The sequence below is a fragment of the Typopeltis vanoorti genome, chromosome 10 (assembly GCF_054136105.1).
Source record: "Typopeltis vanoorti isolate ZY-2024b chromosome 10, IOZ_Tvanoo_1.0, whole genome shotgun sequence".
NCBI lineage: Eukaryota > Metazoa > Arthropoda > Arachnida > Uropygi > Thelyphonidae > Typopeltis > Typopeltis vanoorti.
Window position 1 is genome coordinate 33,338,274 of NC_143558.1, and position 17,108 is coordinate 33,355,381.

At 33.9% G+C, this 17,108-nt stretch overlaps 1 protein-coding gene across 1 annotated transcript in view; it reads right to left on the bottom strand.

Moving 5' to 3' along the window:
* Nucleotides 1–15,955, bottom strand: part of hppy (MAP4K3-like protein hppy) — a 452,362-nt gene extending 436,407 nt beyond the window's left edge. Inside the window, exon 1 of the mRNA XM_090399556.1 lies at nucleotides 15,670–15,955. Within this exon, the coding sequence (XP_090255682.1) occupies nucleotides 15,670–15,771 (102 nt within the window). The 5' untranslated portion in view covers nucleotides 15,772–15,955. The remainder of the gene's footprint in view (nucleotides 1–15,669) is intronic.
* Nucleotides 15,956–17,108: the final 1,153 nt, after the last annotated feature.

A 17,108-nucleotide genomic window follows, 5' to 3' on the forward strand; every position in this document is an offset into this window, starting at 1 on the left:
ATTAACAATTGGCTTTAATTAAAGTAAAACATTTGTTATAATGATAATAATAATAATTATTATTATTTTATGGTATCTCCATGGAGTAAGGAGAATCATTGTGGGAGACCCAAATCAACCATCATACACACAAATCCTATCATACTTCTCCTTACCAAATACCAAAAGAAATGGACTGAACGTATTGAAAAATTAACAGTTCAAGACTACCCAAAAAAGGATACTTCAATACTACCCATTTGGAGGATAATAAAAATCAGGGATGACCAAGAAAAAGATGGAATGTGTCCAGAATTTATTTCATTTATACATCTATTAAACACACATGCAGTTCCTAGATATTAATGATATTATAGGAATCGACTGAGTATAACCTGTCTTTTTTTTTTTTTAATTGACTGCAATTAAATAAAATCAGTACAGCTGTTTAGTGTAGATAAAATATTGGCTTCCTGCATGAAACAGAGTAATAATCCACTAATAAAATTTCTAGCATTCTGGGTAGTCGCTCGTTAAAGTTCAGGCGTGTCATCTTTAAAACGTTCTTTTTTCTTCTATTGTCCTCTCATGTTTTGTTTCAATATCCTCTTCAAAATCTCCATTTTCATTATAATATTGAAGATAATCAATGGATGCAGATGCTTCATAGTTTCTGATGTGGTTTACATCTAACGAAATGCCATTTTCACTCTTGGCCATATCCAGCATACCCATGATTGAATGCCTAAACCAGTGTTTCTCAAACTTCAGATATCTGAGTACCCCGTCTTAAATTTTCATTATTACCAAGTACTCCCCTTATCAGATAATAAATAAAGTATATTTCGTAAATGTCTATTTCATTTGAATTTATATGTTCATGTAAACAAAAAATGATTTATTTTTAATAGAACAAAATTTGGAATAGGTTCCTCTTCATTTTCCGTCCATGAAAATTCACATTTCAAGTAATTCATATCATACTTACAAAGATTTGTCATCATCTTTCTAATTGGTTCTCTAGAGATGTCAGATGACACACCCTTATCAATTTCATTTGATCCAGATGCAATATCAGCATTTTCTTTTTTGCTTACAGCTACTTGTATTTGCTATATTGCTCTCTTTTGTGGGTTTTATTAATCCAATCTTTAACCAATGATCCATACTTAAGAATTTGAAAGTTAAAAAAACTACTGTATTTATTCGAATATAACTCCCACTTTTTTCCCGAAATTAAAGCTTAAAAATCGTGGTGGGAGATATATGCGGGGATTTTTGGAAACTAAAGTTTTCAGAAAAAAACTGAAAATGGTGTGATTTACCAAGAAGCTCCTACTCGCTACTGCCACTTTTAGCATCGAAAACAGTTTCTTTGTGTGCATCAAAGTCATCTACCCAAATAGCTTCAGCTTCTTTCCCATTATTTCAAGCAAAAATTACCAATAATTTACAAGACTCGACATACGTAGAGCAGCTATGAAGAAGAAGTGTATATGATTGGTGTGGTATTAACAAAAGATCGTGCAAATCAAAGACAAATTAGTATTTCAACAGTTGAGTTGAAATGCTAATTCCCTTCAACCGAATTCCATAATATCTGAAACACATTCACTACATATTTCTTAGTTTTAACACGTTCACGACAGAGGTGGTGTCAAGCAATACCATGTTGCACCAGCAACATATGGTTTTGCTTGAGTCTTACAGCAGTTTCTGTTGGAAGAGAGATGCGATTCATTAATTAGTGTCGTTTTTATCCCAATTGTCTCTAATTGCACTATTTGTTGAGAAATATAATGATTCCATGCGTTAATGATGTATAGCTGAAAATTACCACGTATCCCCTGAGGACCTTTTGCGTACAACTGGGGATACACTTACCACACTTTGAGAAACACTGGCCTAAACCAAAGTGAGAAAAACAGTTCTGAAAAGTTTTATTGCTTATTCCTCACCAACTATCAGCCATAAACGTATTGCTCATAAAAGATTAACTTTATACACTGACTTAGCAACTGTCAAGAACCAGTAATTTTTTTCTTGATTTCTGTTATCACATGCCCCAACTCATAGCCAGTTGTTCAAAAATTCAAATATCCACACATTTTTTGTTCACATGATACTGAACTGGTAAATTCTCCATTCTGATCCCTTTAAAGCATCAAGGCCTAGTTCTTTTTTTCCAATAATTAACATATTTTGTTTACTAGTTCCTGACATATTTAACAGCATAATACAGTTACATGATCTATTGCTTTCAAACAGCTATGCTGTTTAAAAGCAATAGATCATGTTTTATAACACAGGGAACCATCCATTGCAGCACAATAAAATAGCCATGTTGTGTATTGCAAATGTCATCAGTATTAAATTTTTGAATCAAGATTGAATAATTTTTCTAACACTATGTGGTAGAGTTACTGGCTGCCATAATTAAGCAGTACTTTGTTCCAAATAAACTAAGCAAATTCTTGTTATATTCTCCCTTTGTTTTTCATCTTCCAGACCTGGTCCAATAAAACAGCTGTCCCAATTAACCACTGGACCAATTAACTGTAATCTACTGCATATGTCAAATATCAGAAATATTAATGTAGAAAATACAAAACTTTAACAACTGTAACAGAATAATCTCAAATTTAAAAAAAAAAACAGAAAACCAGCTGGAGTCAAAAATAAACTGAAATTGAGGTTAATTTTTTTTCATAAAATTAGTTTAATAAATTTTCTTAAAAAGACAGATTTCCAACAAATGGAGGATGAACATTACAATATCGATATTTAAAAACAAAATAAAATCTGAACTCAAAAACTATGCAGAAATAAATTTCCTCTGTTCTAAGTAGTTTGGCATCATAACCAATACCAAACAACAAGAATTCCATTAGAGAAGGGGAGAGTCGATTTGGAACAGCAGTTAAACAGCTTAATAACAATAAGGCCACAGCAGGTGCAGATGGAATATAAGCAGTGTTAATTAAGGCCACAGGGGAGCAAGGGATAAGTTTTCATATCAGAGGGATGATGCACAATGTATTCCTGCAAAGTTCTGCAGCATTTGGAGCACTGGGTGGTGCTCCACAAGGCCTTAAACAGGGATGTATACTTTAATTTTGATCCCCCTGTACATGAAAAATGCAAAAATTAAGAGAAATATTGAAACAACAGAATAAAAAATGAAAGATTTAGCAAAAAACAGCCTGATATTTTTTAAAAAGGAATATAATTATAATGTACATATTACATACTGACAATATCTCAAATAATTCTTCGTATGTCAGTTTGTCTGAGACAATTATTTATAATATACTACTAGAAAATATACATACTTTTGCACTAATGTCTATACCCATACAACATATCTGTAAATCAGATAACCTAAAGTTCTATTAACTTATCTTAAGAAAATCAAAATTAGATTTGTAAAGGTGCCTATGTTACTTGCACAGTAATGTCCCACTTGTTACGTAAAATGTTTCATGATATTACACTAACACACAACGGGCAATTTTTTTTTTTCACTTGTATCTTTCAAAAAAGGTGTTTCTGCATCCACTTTCAAATTCATTTCTTAATAATACTTGGACAGTGTTATGCATCACTTGACCAAGTGCCAAATTGATGTTTTGGAGATTAGTTTGCCATCCGACATATAATGATGTAACCTACCTATAAAAAAACTGAGACCAAGCAGAAGTCTATATTTTCACAGTTTTGTTTCAAAGAACTAAACACCAAATGGAATAAGTTCCTAAGAAAATTGTATAAAACATGACCTTTTTTCCAAAAGCATCAATTTGGTGCTTGGTCAAATGAAGCATAACGCTGTCCAATTATTATTATTACTGCATGGACAACTCCATGGAGTCCTAAGGCTCATCATGGGAGGCCCAAACTATCAATACATATCTTTTTTATATCTTTTTCTTTTTGCCTCTCCTTGAAACCATTAACAGACAAAGCACTCACAACTGACTCATGCAACCCATTCCATTCATTGCTACTCTCCAAGCAAAAAATCTAGATCCCAACTACACTCTTATCCAATTTCTAGGAATGACCCCTTGTTTTACTTCCTTTAATGAAGTGCTGAAACATTTCCCTTGCATCAATTCTATAAAATCCTTTTAAGTAACTTAAATCTTTTTATCCTTTTTCTTCCCTTTTTTCACCTATCAACCAACTCTTTGCAATTCTCCTGGATTCTGCTCTACAATATACTACTTTTTGGTATCTGTCCATCAGCCACCCTTTCAAATCATCAGTTTCCTATCAATCCCCATGCATAACAGTTATGCATGATTGCATCATGCATAGCAGTGTTCCTTGTGATATCTGTCAAATGCCTTTGCAAAATCCACAAGTATCATCATCTAGCTATTCCCTTTATCCAACTCAGTTGTCACTATTATAAAAGGTTATTAGATTACCAAGGCATGACCAACCATTCACAAAGCCATGATGTCCCTCATAGAGTAATATTCTTATCCACCCATTTCTGAATTCTCTTTTTGACAAACTTTTCCATTACTTTTACTACCACTCTTGAGATACTAATTGTTCTATAATTTGCTACCACTTAGATCCTCCTTTATGCAGAGGAATTATTTTGCCCTCCTTCCACTCACTGTCTTGAGACTTTGCCAGACCTCAGACTTAAATTAAACAACCTTTTCAAGGGCAATGTCAGTTTCCCTGCATATCTTAAAATACGAGCCAACATCATACCCAATCCTACAGCTGTATTGGTATTCAGATTCTGCGGTATCCTAAGTGCCTCCTATTCTTCAACCTCTATTCTCATATCAGTCTCTATTACCTCTATTATAACAATTATAACAATATCTTCACTTGGATGATATACTCTTGCAAAATGATCACTCAGTAGCTCTACAATTTTATATCCCTCTGGTACCTCTCTACCATGTACACCCATTAAAATTATCCCTCCATAGTCATTCTTCCTCCTACTTGCAACATAATGAAAAATATCTTTGGGATTTCCTTCACCTGTTCAGCTAATTCCTTCTCATAACCTGATTTTGTCTTCCTTACCATGCTGGTCACCTTTCTTACCTGATCCTTGTACTGTTCAAGAGTTAGCTGGTCACCTTTCTCTTATATACCCTCTGCAACATTTTCTTTGATTGCAGCTCATACTTACTGATACTCATCCATCTAACTCCTACTGGATTTACCCTCCTGACTTTAGGTGCACTATGTGATATTGCTCCCTCCAGATATCCCTTGACTATCTCCCATGGACTGTGAACGTATCTCCTTGCAGAACTTTATGCCATGTCACTGCTTCAAGCTGCCTCCTAAGTGTTTCATAATCACTTGCCTTATAGTTCCATATATATCCTTTCTTAATGGAATAACCACATGTTTTGCTATCTCCCAAATCAAGACACATGAACACTTTTCCCAATTGGAGGCAATGTAGCCAGATAGTTATGGACAGGTCTTCGGACTAAAATAAGATGCACCATTCTTGAATTGAGTCCCCTCCATCACATTCTGCTTCAAGAAATTATCTCTCAGCAAGTATATAAATTCCATTTCCTTCTTGCAATGTGATCATTCTTTTCTGCAACCTATGTCTCTGAATTTGAAGTTCCCCTTAATAATTACCTGACGTGCACTCATTTACAAATCTGCTGAAGCACTTCCACATCATCCCTGGCCTATAGCAGCAACCAATTTTATATTTTGATCTACCGTCCTCACTCTCACACCAGACTGACTCAAAAGAACTGCCATCTGAATGACTGACTCCTACTCTTCTCCTACTGCAATTCATCTGATGTCATCAGCAGTCCTGTCTACTCTATCCTCTCTGATAATACTAAATCCAACACATTCTACTATTCCTTCAACTAAACTGCTGTTAGCCAAGTCTCACTAATGCCTATAACATTTGGCAAGATTGCACTAATCAATGCCAAAAACTCAACCTTCTTGTTCCTGATATTTCTTGGCATTAGCATATAGAAACTGCAGCATTCCTGTAAGCCCCCAACCACCTTTACTTCCTGAAATGACTACCCTATTCAATATGTTTGCTTGAGAGACTAGACCAGGGGTCGCCAAACTTCTTTGACTGTCGACCCCTTCAAGAGTTTCTTGACTTTTTATCGACCACCTCTATTTTACTATTACATAATTATAATAGGACAAGCAAAAAAAAGATGCTTATGTGAGTTTTTAGATTGTTTATTTTATAGTTACAGTGTTCATTGTATGTATAATATAGTATATATTATTATACTAGCTTAAAGTCAAAGGGATACGTTTTTGTTTATGACGTCCTTCTTAACATTATATATTTGATAGGAGGGATAAATAATATATAAAATATAAAATTTAATTTAGATAATAAAATAACAATAATACAATCTTCCTTATATGTCGGGAACCACCGACATCCGTTTATTGGTAAATGCATCATTTTGGCCTATTTGATTGGCCTCCGTAACTATTTTCATGACCTTGCTCCATCTTACAGGTCCTATTCATGTCACTGTTCCCATGATTCACTCTTAATTGTGTTGTCATTCAGGATGGTGGTAATCCAAGTTAACCGAATTAAATATTACCCGTATAATGATGTCTTATATTTTTCTATCAACCCCTAACAATGTTATATCGACCCCTGGAGGTTGATATCGACTACTTTGGCAACCTTTGGACTAGACTCTGCATTTGTTGGTCATTCTCACCATCATCATTTTGGTGAATACCCTTAAGGGTATTAAAAGTTAAAGTGAGGCCTTACTTTAATTTCTTAAAGTAAGGCCCAGTATTTTTATGAATAGTTGTTTCAGTTTTCTGTGAACTCTGTTTTAAATCTTATGTGTATTTGGATACAGTGACATGCTTACTCTAACAATTTTCACTAATTCTGACCAGCAGTCAGCCAGCTACGGCATTAACTCCAATAGCTTAATGCCATAGCTTCTTTCTTGACCTCAACCCTTAGGGGACACCCGAACTGTTTGTCTCCATCTTTTGTCTAAAAAAGATATCACCATGCCAACAATATAACTCCTATTAAACTGAAGTAGAAGGCCAATGATCCCCCACCATTTTTCTGCTGAAGGCAAGTAACATCATTTGGAAAAAAAAAATCAGTTTAACTTAAGCTGGATACACCCCGTTGAGCCTGGAATTCACTGCTTTAGTAGGGAATTTTTCATTTTTATGTAACATGTAAATTCAGCAATCGAATGAAAAAAATAGGTTTTAAGAGTTTGGAACTTGAATCCTGCTAAGCTTTTGCATATATAATAGATGAACCAATTGCCAGTGAAAATATGACAGAGTTAATCTGCTATTCAGAAGATACTGTTGTATTTAATAACTTTGTAATATGTTGTACTTAATAACTTTAATAATAGCTTTTCTGGCTTTAAATCTAGTGAACAATTGTGATTAATTTATAAAAGATGGAAACTTGGCAAATTTATTTGAAATGGAACAATCAACATATCAATGTGTTAACTGTTTTTGATCAACTAGTATCTAATACTGCTCTTCTAGATGTGACTTTAGTGTATGAAGGCAGAAGTCTAAGGGCTCACAGAATAGTGATATCCGCACAGTACAATGGCTAACAGAAGAGGATATAGTAATTGGCATAGAATATGAAGGCTACAGCATTTTCAGGGCAGATAGAGCAATCAAGATTGGGGAGGGGCATTACTGATGATAGCAGATGAATGCCATAAAGAGTAACAGATCAACAGAGGATCAATGAAATATAAAGCAATACATTTGGTGTGAGATAGACTAACATTACAAAATATATAGTTGGTTACTAATATAGGCCAGGGGATGAGAGGGATGATGTGAATTATATGCGTTGGCAAATAAACTCAAAGAGTAGAGAATGGATAATTATGGGGACATAAATTAGGAGGGGGAAAGTCACATGGGTGAAATGGAATTTTTTCAGCTACTAAGGAACAATTCCTTAAGGTAGCATGTGATGGAAGGTACTAAGGGATTGAGAGTGCTCCATCTCGTGACTGCATCAGAGGATTTGTCTATGTTGTCACTAGCTGGTGAGAGCGATTATGTAGTTTTGACTTAGGAGGTGGCTAATTATATAGATTTCTTGCTAGAGAAGGGTTATATATGGAATTACAGAATTGGTAATCACAGCAAACTCAGAAGCCTGCTAGGAGAAGTGACACTGAATGACAAACTGCAGGAGTATGATATTAACAGTAAAAGAAATGGTCAAGGGATGTTTGAAAAAAGGGATAGCAGAGTGCACACGTCAAGTCAGAAGGATAAATAAAGTAGGAATTAAATGGCATGAGGTGCTTGTAGATGACATATAAAAAGAAAAATGATCAACAGTCTCATGAGCAATATAAAGTACAGACCAGAAGAGTGATTGGTATAGTAAGGAAGACAAAAAAAGAATACAAGAAGAAATTAACTGAGTGAGCCAAATGTAATCCAAAGTATGTTTCCATATACAGTAAGTAAAATAAAGAATGCTAATGGTAGGTAGGTGAATGAAGCAGATGAAATAGCTGAATCACTGAGTGATCACTTTGCAAAGATGCATCATCCAAGTGATGATAGTGCAGTAACAGATGTGACAAGGACCTGATGCTGAAACAGATGTAGATAAAACAGAGGTGTACATGATATTACAGAACCTTGATATGAATATAGCTACCAGATTAGATGGGATATCAGCTCACATATCATGAGCACCTTTGACCAGATTGTTTGAGTCTGTCCTGGTAGAATCCCAAGGGAATGGAAAGAAGACAAAATAGTTCCATTATATAAGACAAGCCAAGACAGAAGTCGAAAATTATCAACCAATCTCAGAAGTGGTAATCAAAGAACCGGAGAAGTTGGTTAAAAGCATGATTCAGAAATGGGTGGATAGAAATCAGATACTGTATGCAGGGCAGCATGGTTTTTGTGAAGGGGTAGGTCATGACTCAGTAATGTACTCACTTTTTAAAATAAAGTACCAGCTGAATTAGATGAGGGGAATGGTTACATGATGATACTGCTAGATTTTGTAAAAGCATTTGACAGGATACCACACATTCAGGGCTGGAAATCAATGGCTCTAGGCTTAGGCACTGGCCTAGGTGCGCAATGGCTTTGGGGTGCCAACATCGTAAAAAAAAAGTAATAGTATTAGTCAAAGTAATAGTCAAAGAGTTGGTGGTATGAGCAGTGCCCCCAAAATGCTCTATACACACTTTTTTGGCAGTAACTATACAAACTGCTTTTAATAAATAATTTTATGATGCCTGTCTTGTCTTACAATGCATTGTAAAACTGGCCTAGGGCATCACCACATGCCCTCAAGCCAGCACTGCACACAGTGTTCTGTTATTATATGAACTGGAGCAAATGGGCTTGGATATGAAGCTGGCGAGATAAATATAAAGGCGGCTAATGAATAGATATCTGAGAAGAGTTCATAGAGGAGCTGAGTCCAGGAGAATGTGTGACTAGTGGTATGCCACAGGTTCTGCAGACTGCTATTTAACTTGTACATTAATGATATAGGAGATCAAGGGGGGGGGGGGAATATTGAGTTATGAGCTGATCATGTAAAATTGGGTAGAGCAATAGTTAATAAGGATGATGATATGAAGATTTTGCAGGATGACTTATACAGACTAACACTATGGGCAAAGAAAAATGACCATCAATTTAATAAGGCAAAGTGTGAGGTTATGCATTTTGGGATGAAAAGATCATCAGCTATGTACTACACTGATGGAAATCAACTACAAGAAATTATGGAGGCTAAGGATTTGGGAGTGTTTGTGGACTTCAGGTTCAGAGGCCACATTGCCCAAATTACTAAAATAACTGTGTGTTGAGGTCAGCATCCATCCGGTTAGAAGAACACGGATCTTACATCTGCAATCACGATTATGGTCAATCTGGTCCTGCAGACCATGTTTTGGATATTACCCACAGGATCTCCTGGAAAAAAACAACCATGCTCCACCATAGTAAATTCAAAAGAGAAAGACTGTTTTTTTTAATCTGCATCGGCACTCAAGAATCAACCTAATTTAAACAAATACAGTTGCATTAAACTTCCCAAAATTTAGGAAACATTAATTATTAGAGATCCCTCTTTACATCCTAGGCCAGCCACCTGCAAATGCACACAGAGGGCACACCACCTAGATAGGACTTTAGTTTTTCTTACTACTGTATTGCTTTTGTATATATGTTGTTACAAAAAGTTTTTTGTAATCCCTGAAGATGTCTCTGTGATAGATACGAAATATTGGAAGTATTAAAATTATTTTTAATCCTTTCTCAGTGCTGATAATTATTCCATTAAATCTCCAACATGAATACTAAAATAACTCATAGGATTACCTGGTTATTGAGATAAGGAGGTCATCATATCTAAGGCCTTGATATGTCCCACCCCCCAACCTAGACTAATGTGCACAGATCTGGTCACCTGGGTGGTTCCTTGGAGATGTAGAAGAGGTGGAAAAAATCTAGAGAGTGACTAAGATAGTGGAAGGCCTACAGGATGCTCATTATGATGATGATAGATTGAAGATTTGTGGGTTACTCCTTTTCCTCTTATTCTGCCAATTTCTAATACAATTATTAGAAATTGGCAGATAAGAGGAAAAGGAGTGAACATGATATAGACATAAATTACTTAAACGTTATTACAGGAGTGACACAGTGAAATTTTTCAGTACATGACTAGCATAAGAAGAATTAGGGGTCATCCATAGAAATTAGGAAAGAGTTTAGTCAGCAAGAGCATGAGGGCTAGATTTTTTGCTTGGAGGGTGATAAATGAGTAGAATGGGTTGCAAGAGTTAGTTGCGAGTACTATGTCAGTGAATGAGTTCAAAGCAAAGGATGACAGGTATTACGCAAATAAAGGTTAGTATTTGGTTTTTGGAATGTATAATGGACCTCTCACAAAGTCTATGGACTACATGGAGGTGTCCATAACAATAACGATATCCCAACAATATTTCCCGACTGGTTTCCTACCAACAATTTTCTTCTAAATTAGTATATCATTTACCTGTCTACAGCATTATTCTTTCAGTCCAACACACATTATCATCCTGGAAGACTGAATCCATCTCTGGAAATAGGCACAACATGGGAAAAAAAAAAACATAGGTCAATATTTGGACTGCCTTACAAACACTCCTAACTGCATCAATTCGCCTATATCTTGGTCTTTCTCTGAATCTGTTTCATATCATGTTCGCTTTAAACATTAGTTCTGCCAATCTTTCATCTTTTAGTCTGTTTCAGTGACATTATTATCATAGCTTAGTTCTGATTATATATATATACTGTTGATTAAGAATTGTTTTCAGAATATATAAGTAGATTACCTGTTACTTCTACTAAACAATTAAAGTAAATTTTAACTATTCCTACTGAACTATGTGAAAAACTTGTAAGTGGATATTTATAGGCTCTTAATAATGCATGCGTAAATAAATAAGTCATAAATAGCCAGCTATGAGCAGTTTAATTATTTTAAAATCCATGAAATGGCTATATACTGCTAAAACTATCTTGATCAATACTAAAATATTCATATTTCTTTCGTACACATCTTCAATCAATGATAATTATATTTTAATGTTATTTTTATTCTTTTTTTTTAATTATTACAAGGGATAGTACCACTGTTCTTGAAAAAAACAATAGCAAAGAAACAGCATTTTTAATCTGCTTCATTACTATTAATATACTTCCAAATAGCTAGGCCTTAAACTTTATTTCAGCTCAAACTTTATATTGACTTATCCCCACTACCTAAACATAACAAAATGGAACTTGATCTTTCCAAACGGCACATACCAAAGTGCAGTGACTAAAAAGAAAATGAAAATATAAATATTACAACAGAAAGCAAAAAAAAAAAAAAAAAAAAAAGTGCTTACATACACAAAACACTCAAATTAATGTTCTCATAAAAAGGGTTCACCTTAAGGAAAATGTGACTGCTCTAACTTTTGTATAATGTACATCAAGCTTTTAAATATGTTATTTTTAATATTAACATTCTGATATGTGTTTATTTAAATATAGTTAATTTTTACTTAGTTAAATACAATGTCCAGCAAATCAAATTGCTCATAAGAATTAATATATAAAATGGAATACCTGAGTTCACTAAAGTTAAACAATCTATTCCTACATGTTGCTACATTATGCACTGTACTTAGTATTACGGTGACGAACATGAGCAGTGAAAACTTTAATTCTCTCTCTCGGTGCTCAAATATTAGCTTCAGAAACTAAAGAAAATATTATACAAAATAAAGAAGCAAAACTGAACACTGCAAAAATTATAGAACATTTAACTTCCACTCACAAACAGTTTTAAACCTACAGTTCATTAGTATATAATGAGTATGCTAAAGTTGTTTTTTTAAATACTATATATTTTCATCTTTCCAGAAGAAGGGGGATGCATATCATGATGATATACTTAGTTTTTCAGAAGCTTCTGATAAATTGCCATACAACAAGTTAGTATGAATTGGAAGTGATGGGATAAAATCCTAGATTAATGAGTCGTATAGGTAACTGGCTGTCAAACAGATATATGCCATCAATCCCCAAGCTCCTGTAAATCAGTCACACAATTAACATAATCACTTACTCCAACCCTTTCGAAGGCTATACCTTTTCTTAGATAAAAATTCTACTCATTTTAAGTCTATTATCAAAAATTTATTTTTAAGTAACTCCGATATTATGTTCAATTTTAACATCACTTCACTTTGCTAATTTTTCGTTGAGTGATATCGCACTAATAATTTTTTTTTAAATTCCTCCTTAAAATCATATCTCAATAATTTTATCATCCATAGTGGTGGTTACTTGGAAAAATTGCTTCTGAATTCTCCTAGCAAATTTCTATATGGAGAATTTGAATAAACATGTATTCTCAATTTCCTCACTGACCAGAGACATCAGAAATTCTTCGCCACCTCAACAACCTATAATCCAACTTACCATTTAAAAAGAAAATAACAATCTGGCTTTCTAGACATCCAAACAACATATCTTCCTTTCTAGACATGTGAATAACAACAGATCAACTTTCACTGTCTCCCTTACAGCAATATTGTTGTATAAAAACTGTAGCTAAAAGAGCCACCAAGCTCTTCTAACTAGATACTACTCAGAGTTGAACTTATATATCACACCTACAATTTCCAAAAAAATTATTCCCTGCTCATCAAATCTCTCTAAACACAGATTACAGTTGTGCATTATTCCTTATATATCTGGTATATATCTAAAAAAAAAAATAATCAGAATTTTAAGGAGCTACAATCTGATACTAAATGAAGTTCAGTAGTAAGAAGCTATCCGCATGTGTTATCTTTCGAGCATCATTAGTAACTTTTCTTAAATATTATTACAATTATTACAAGAGACTTTCAGTGATTCAGGAATTCACTGAAGGAGGCAGCATAGCACTCACACATGTCATACCCTGTGTTTAATTCATCTACACTATCTACATTTAAACCTTCAAAGGGCAGCCATTCCAGTCATAGACTGCTCAATGAGAGAAAAATCTAGCACTCAACTCTTTCTTGACTGCATCCATTCTCAACTTCCACAGATGTCCTCTTGTCATCTCCCCACTCTTACATAAAATTAAAAATTCCATCTACTGTTGGAATCTATCCTATATGATCCTTTGCAACATTTATAGATCTATCATATTATCACTCTTTCTCATGTCTGCTAATTGTTCACAAATTCTCAATCTCTCCTTTGTGCCCACTTCACTGTACCTGCAAGTCACCTCGGAAACCAAATCACATCTGTGCATAACAGTTCAGATGAGGTCGTAAAGAGGCAAAATGACCTCCTTATTCTTACATGTTAATATTTTCTCTGAAACTGAAATTATCCTCTGGGTTGTATATGTAATTTGTGCTGTTGTTGTATAATCACTGAACTTCAACTTCCTTCAACTTGCAGCAAAAATTCCAAAATTCATTAACTAGTCAGTTTCTTTTAACATAGTCAAACCAAAATAATATACTGGAAATCTCTTTATATGAAAGTGCACATTCTTTATAACAAAGTGCACAACTGACAGTCATTTTCACATGTCCACATTTCCAACTTATTCAAATCATTCTGCAAGTAAAAGTATTGCATGTCAGTTGCAGTACTTTATCAACTACCTATCTTTTCATCATTAGCAAATGGCTGTATGTCTCCATTAAATCCTTCTCAGTGTCATTAATGTAAAGGGTGAATAACAATAGAACTAAGGCTAATCCCTGGGGTATACAAGTCAACTTAAATTTGGCAGATTAACATTCCCCCATAACTCACATTTTGATATCTGTTAGTCAGCCATCCTCTTATCCAAACTAGTAGTTTATAATTCAATCCCATATCTTCCAACTTGTAGCAACAGCCTCACATGGTGAATCCTGTCAAAAGCTTTAGCAAAGTACAAAGATATTATGTGTATCCTTGTTTAATTCAATCCTCACATTATAAAAAGTGAGCAAGCTACTCAAACATGACTTTCACTTAGTAAATTTATGCTATTCATTGCAACGTATAGATTCTGTCAACCTATTTCTGTATACAATCTCCTACTGACTTTTCCAAAATCTTCACTGCCACTCCAAGTTACTCCTTAAACAGCTGACTAATACTCTCTCAATCATTTTGTACAGTAACAAACCAGATAAATAAAGATCTGGAGAAGAATATTAGCCTTACTGTGAGTAAAGATAACTTTACTAATCAAAATTACACAAAATTCAAATAATACGAAGTTGTATTCTTGTAATCAACAGGATTTGTTATACTTGATGCCATGATTATATCTGTTTTTTTACATGGTCACCTTATAATAACTAATGATTAGCAGCAAACTTCATTCCATACTTATTCCCTCATCGGCAAAACATTTCATAACAAAAAAAAAAAAAAAATTAGTATGATAAACTGCTGACTTTGATCTTCAAAATGTGTTATCAATTTATAATGCCAGCTAAAAGTCATGATATAAATGTTCAGTGTTGAGTTATATTGTTCACTAACACTCAACTATTCAATAAATATTTAAGATAATTTCTTAATAACAGCACACACGTGATATTTTATATTCTTAGAAAATAGGATACGAATAATAATAAATTATGGTTCATACGATTTTAAAAACCAGCTAATAATTATATTGGCTTGTCACTATTTCATCATAATCCATCTACTGATTTTCTTTTCTTGTTTGCTTTGTTTTTTTCTTTTTGCTATGAATAGCTGTTGTAGTAAGGATGTGTTCAAGTAATCAACAACATGGTATAGAATAATTGGTGAGTGAGTGGGAGAGGGAGTACTATTTGCAATTAATGTTTCAACTTAATGTTAAATCTAATGAAACTGCTAACATATAGGAAGCATCACAATAAAATTACAGGATGGATGCAATTTTATTTCTTACCAATAATAATAATAATGACTATTAGGTGCCTACATGCAACTTGCACATGTATCAAGTGTTGTGTTTACACGTTTGGTTTATATCTAATTATATTAGCTAAATTGAAAAGGAATATGAAATATCGAAATGATATTCAATTTTAATAACAAAAAAAATAATCTGCAAAGCTCTACAGAACTATAATTGCCTACCTTATATACATCACCATACGTCCCGCTCCCAATACGTTGAATGAGTTCATATTCGTCTTGAGGATTTCGCCTTGAAATATCAAGAGAAGTCGCTGTTGCCATTCTACACAAGAGTACTAAAGGCCAGTGAACTTTTTAAAAGTAGTGACCTAATGATATAACTAACAAGTAGTAAACGTAATTTCACATCGTGTTTCATTGTATTATGCTTATTCATAAAACATATCCTCAAGGACCAAAATTAAACCACAATTCAACATCAACACAAATACCTACAACGGCAGACATTTTCATTTGTTTTCTTCCTAATGAACTTCCTGTCCTGCGCAGAGGAATTCGAATGATATCACCGTCAAATATCCCTAAATATAAAAATTAAATTAATACGACTTTTAGGTCAACGGTGCTGGTATTATATATAATAATAATAATAATAATAATCAGCTAACTGATTCTTATAGCTAGTATAATACATTTTAAGGATAATTTTTTCAAGCAAACTCAAATAATATTTTAAAAACTATGAATGTGTTTGCTCTTTTTCCACTTAGAAATCAAAGTGATCATAAGCAGATTACTAAATGAAAAGCTTATTTTCATGTATATCAAACTTTTTTTTGTTGTTGTTGTTGTTATTGGTCGTCTTCAGTAGCATCAAAAGCTAGTTATGATTAGATCCATACTAAGATCAAGATGAATAATTGTGTTTTGCCTATCAATCGCACGTTGATCTGTGGGAAGACATTGGCAGCGCATGGGAAGTATTAAAAAAATACATCAATAGTGCGATATCGGTATGTCTCCCTAACGTTCGAAGAAAGAAAAAAAAAGTCGGAGAATATGGGAGCAGATTATAAATTACTCATTTGTATAACTGGGATGATTGACAAACATATCAAAATATGATGTGTGAGGGGATGGGGGGGGATCTGAAGATGAATGTACCCCACTGATCAGTTTTTGGTCCATTGTTAGTCAGTCTTTACATTAGTGGCATTGGAAAGGATTTCACAAGAGATACAGCTGTTTGCTGATGATGGAAAGATAGGCAAGAAAACCAGGAATAACTAACATATGACACTTGCAGAATGATTTGAACAGATCAGAATTGAGAATTAGATTCGAATTATAATCTTCTGGTACCTAATCCTAACAGGATATGTTCTAAATAAATATAAAAAATAAAAAATATGTTCTAAAGTCGATTTTCTTGAGTTTATGGACTAATCTGCATTTCTGGGAGAAAAAACCCCCTTGCTGTGCCAGAGTTCGACTAATCGGGAACCGATCGAAGAAAGGCTCAGGGAGAAAGTTCATCTAGTCGGCGACTAGACCTGAACTTAAGTCTATTATTGGGCAGCCTAGTGCAGAGGATGCAGGTGCCACTACCACTGAGCTCAGGCCTTATAATAATAATAATAATAATAATAATAATAATA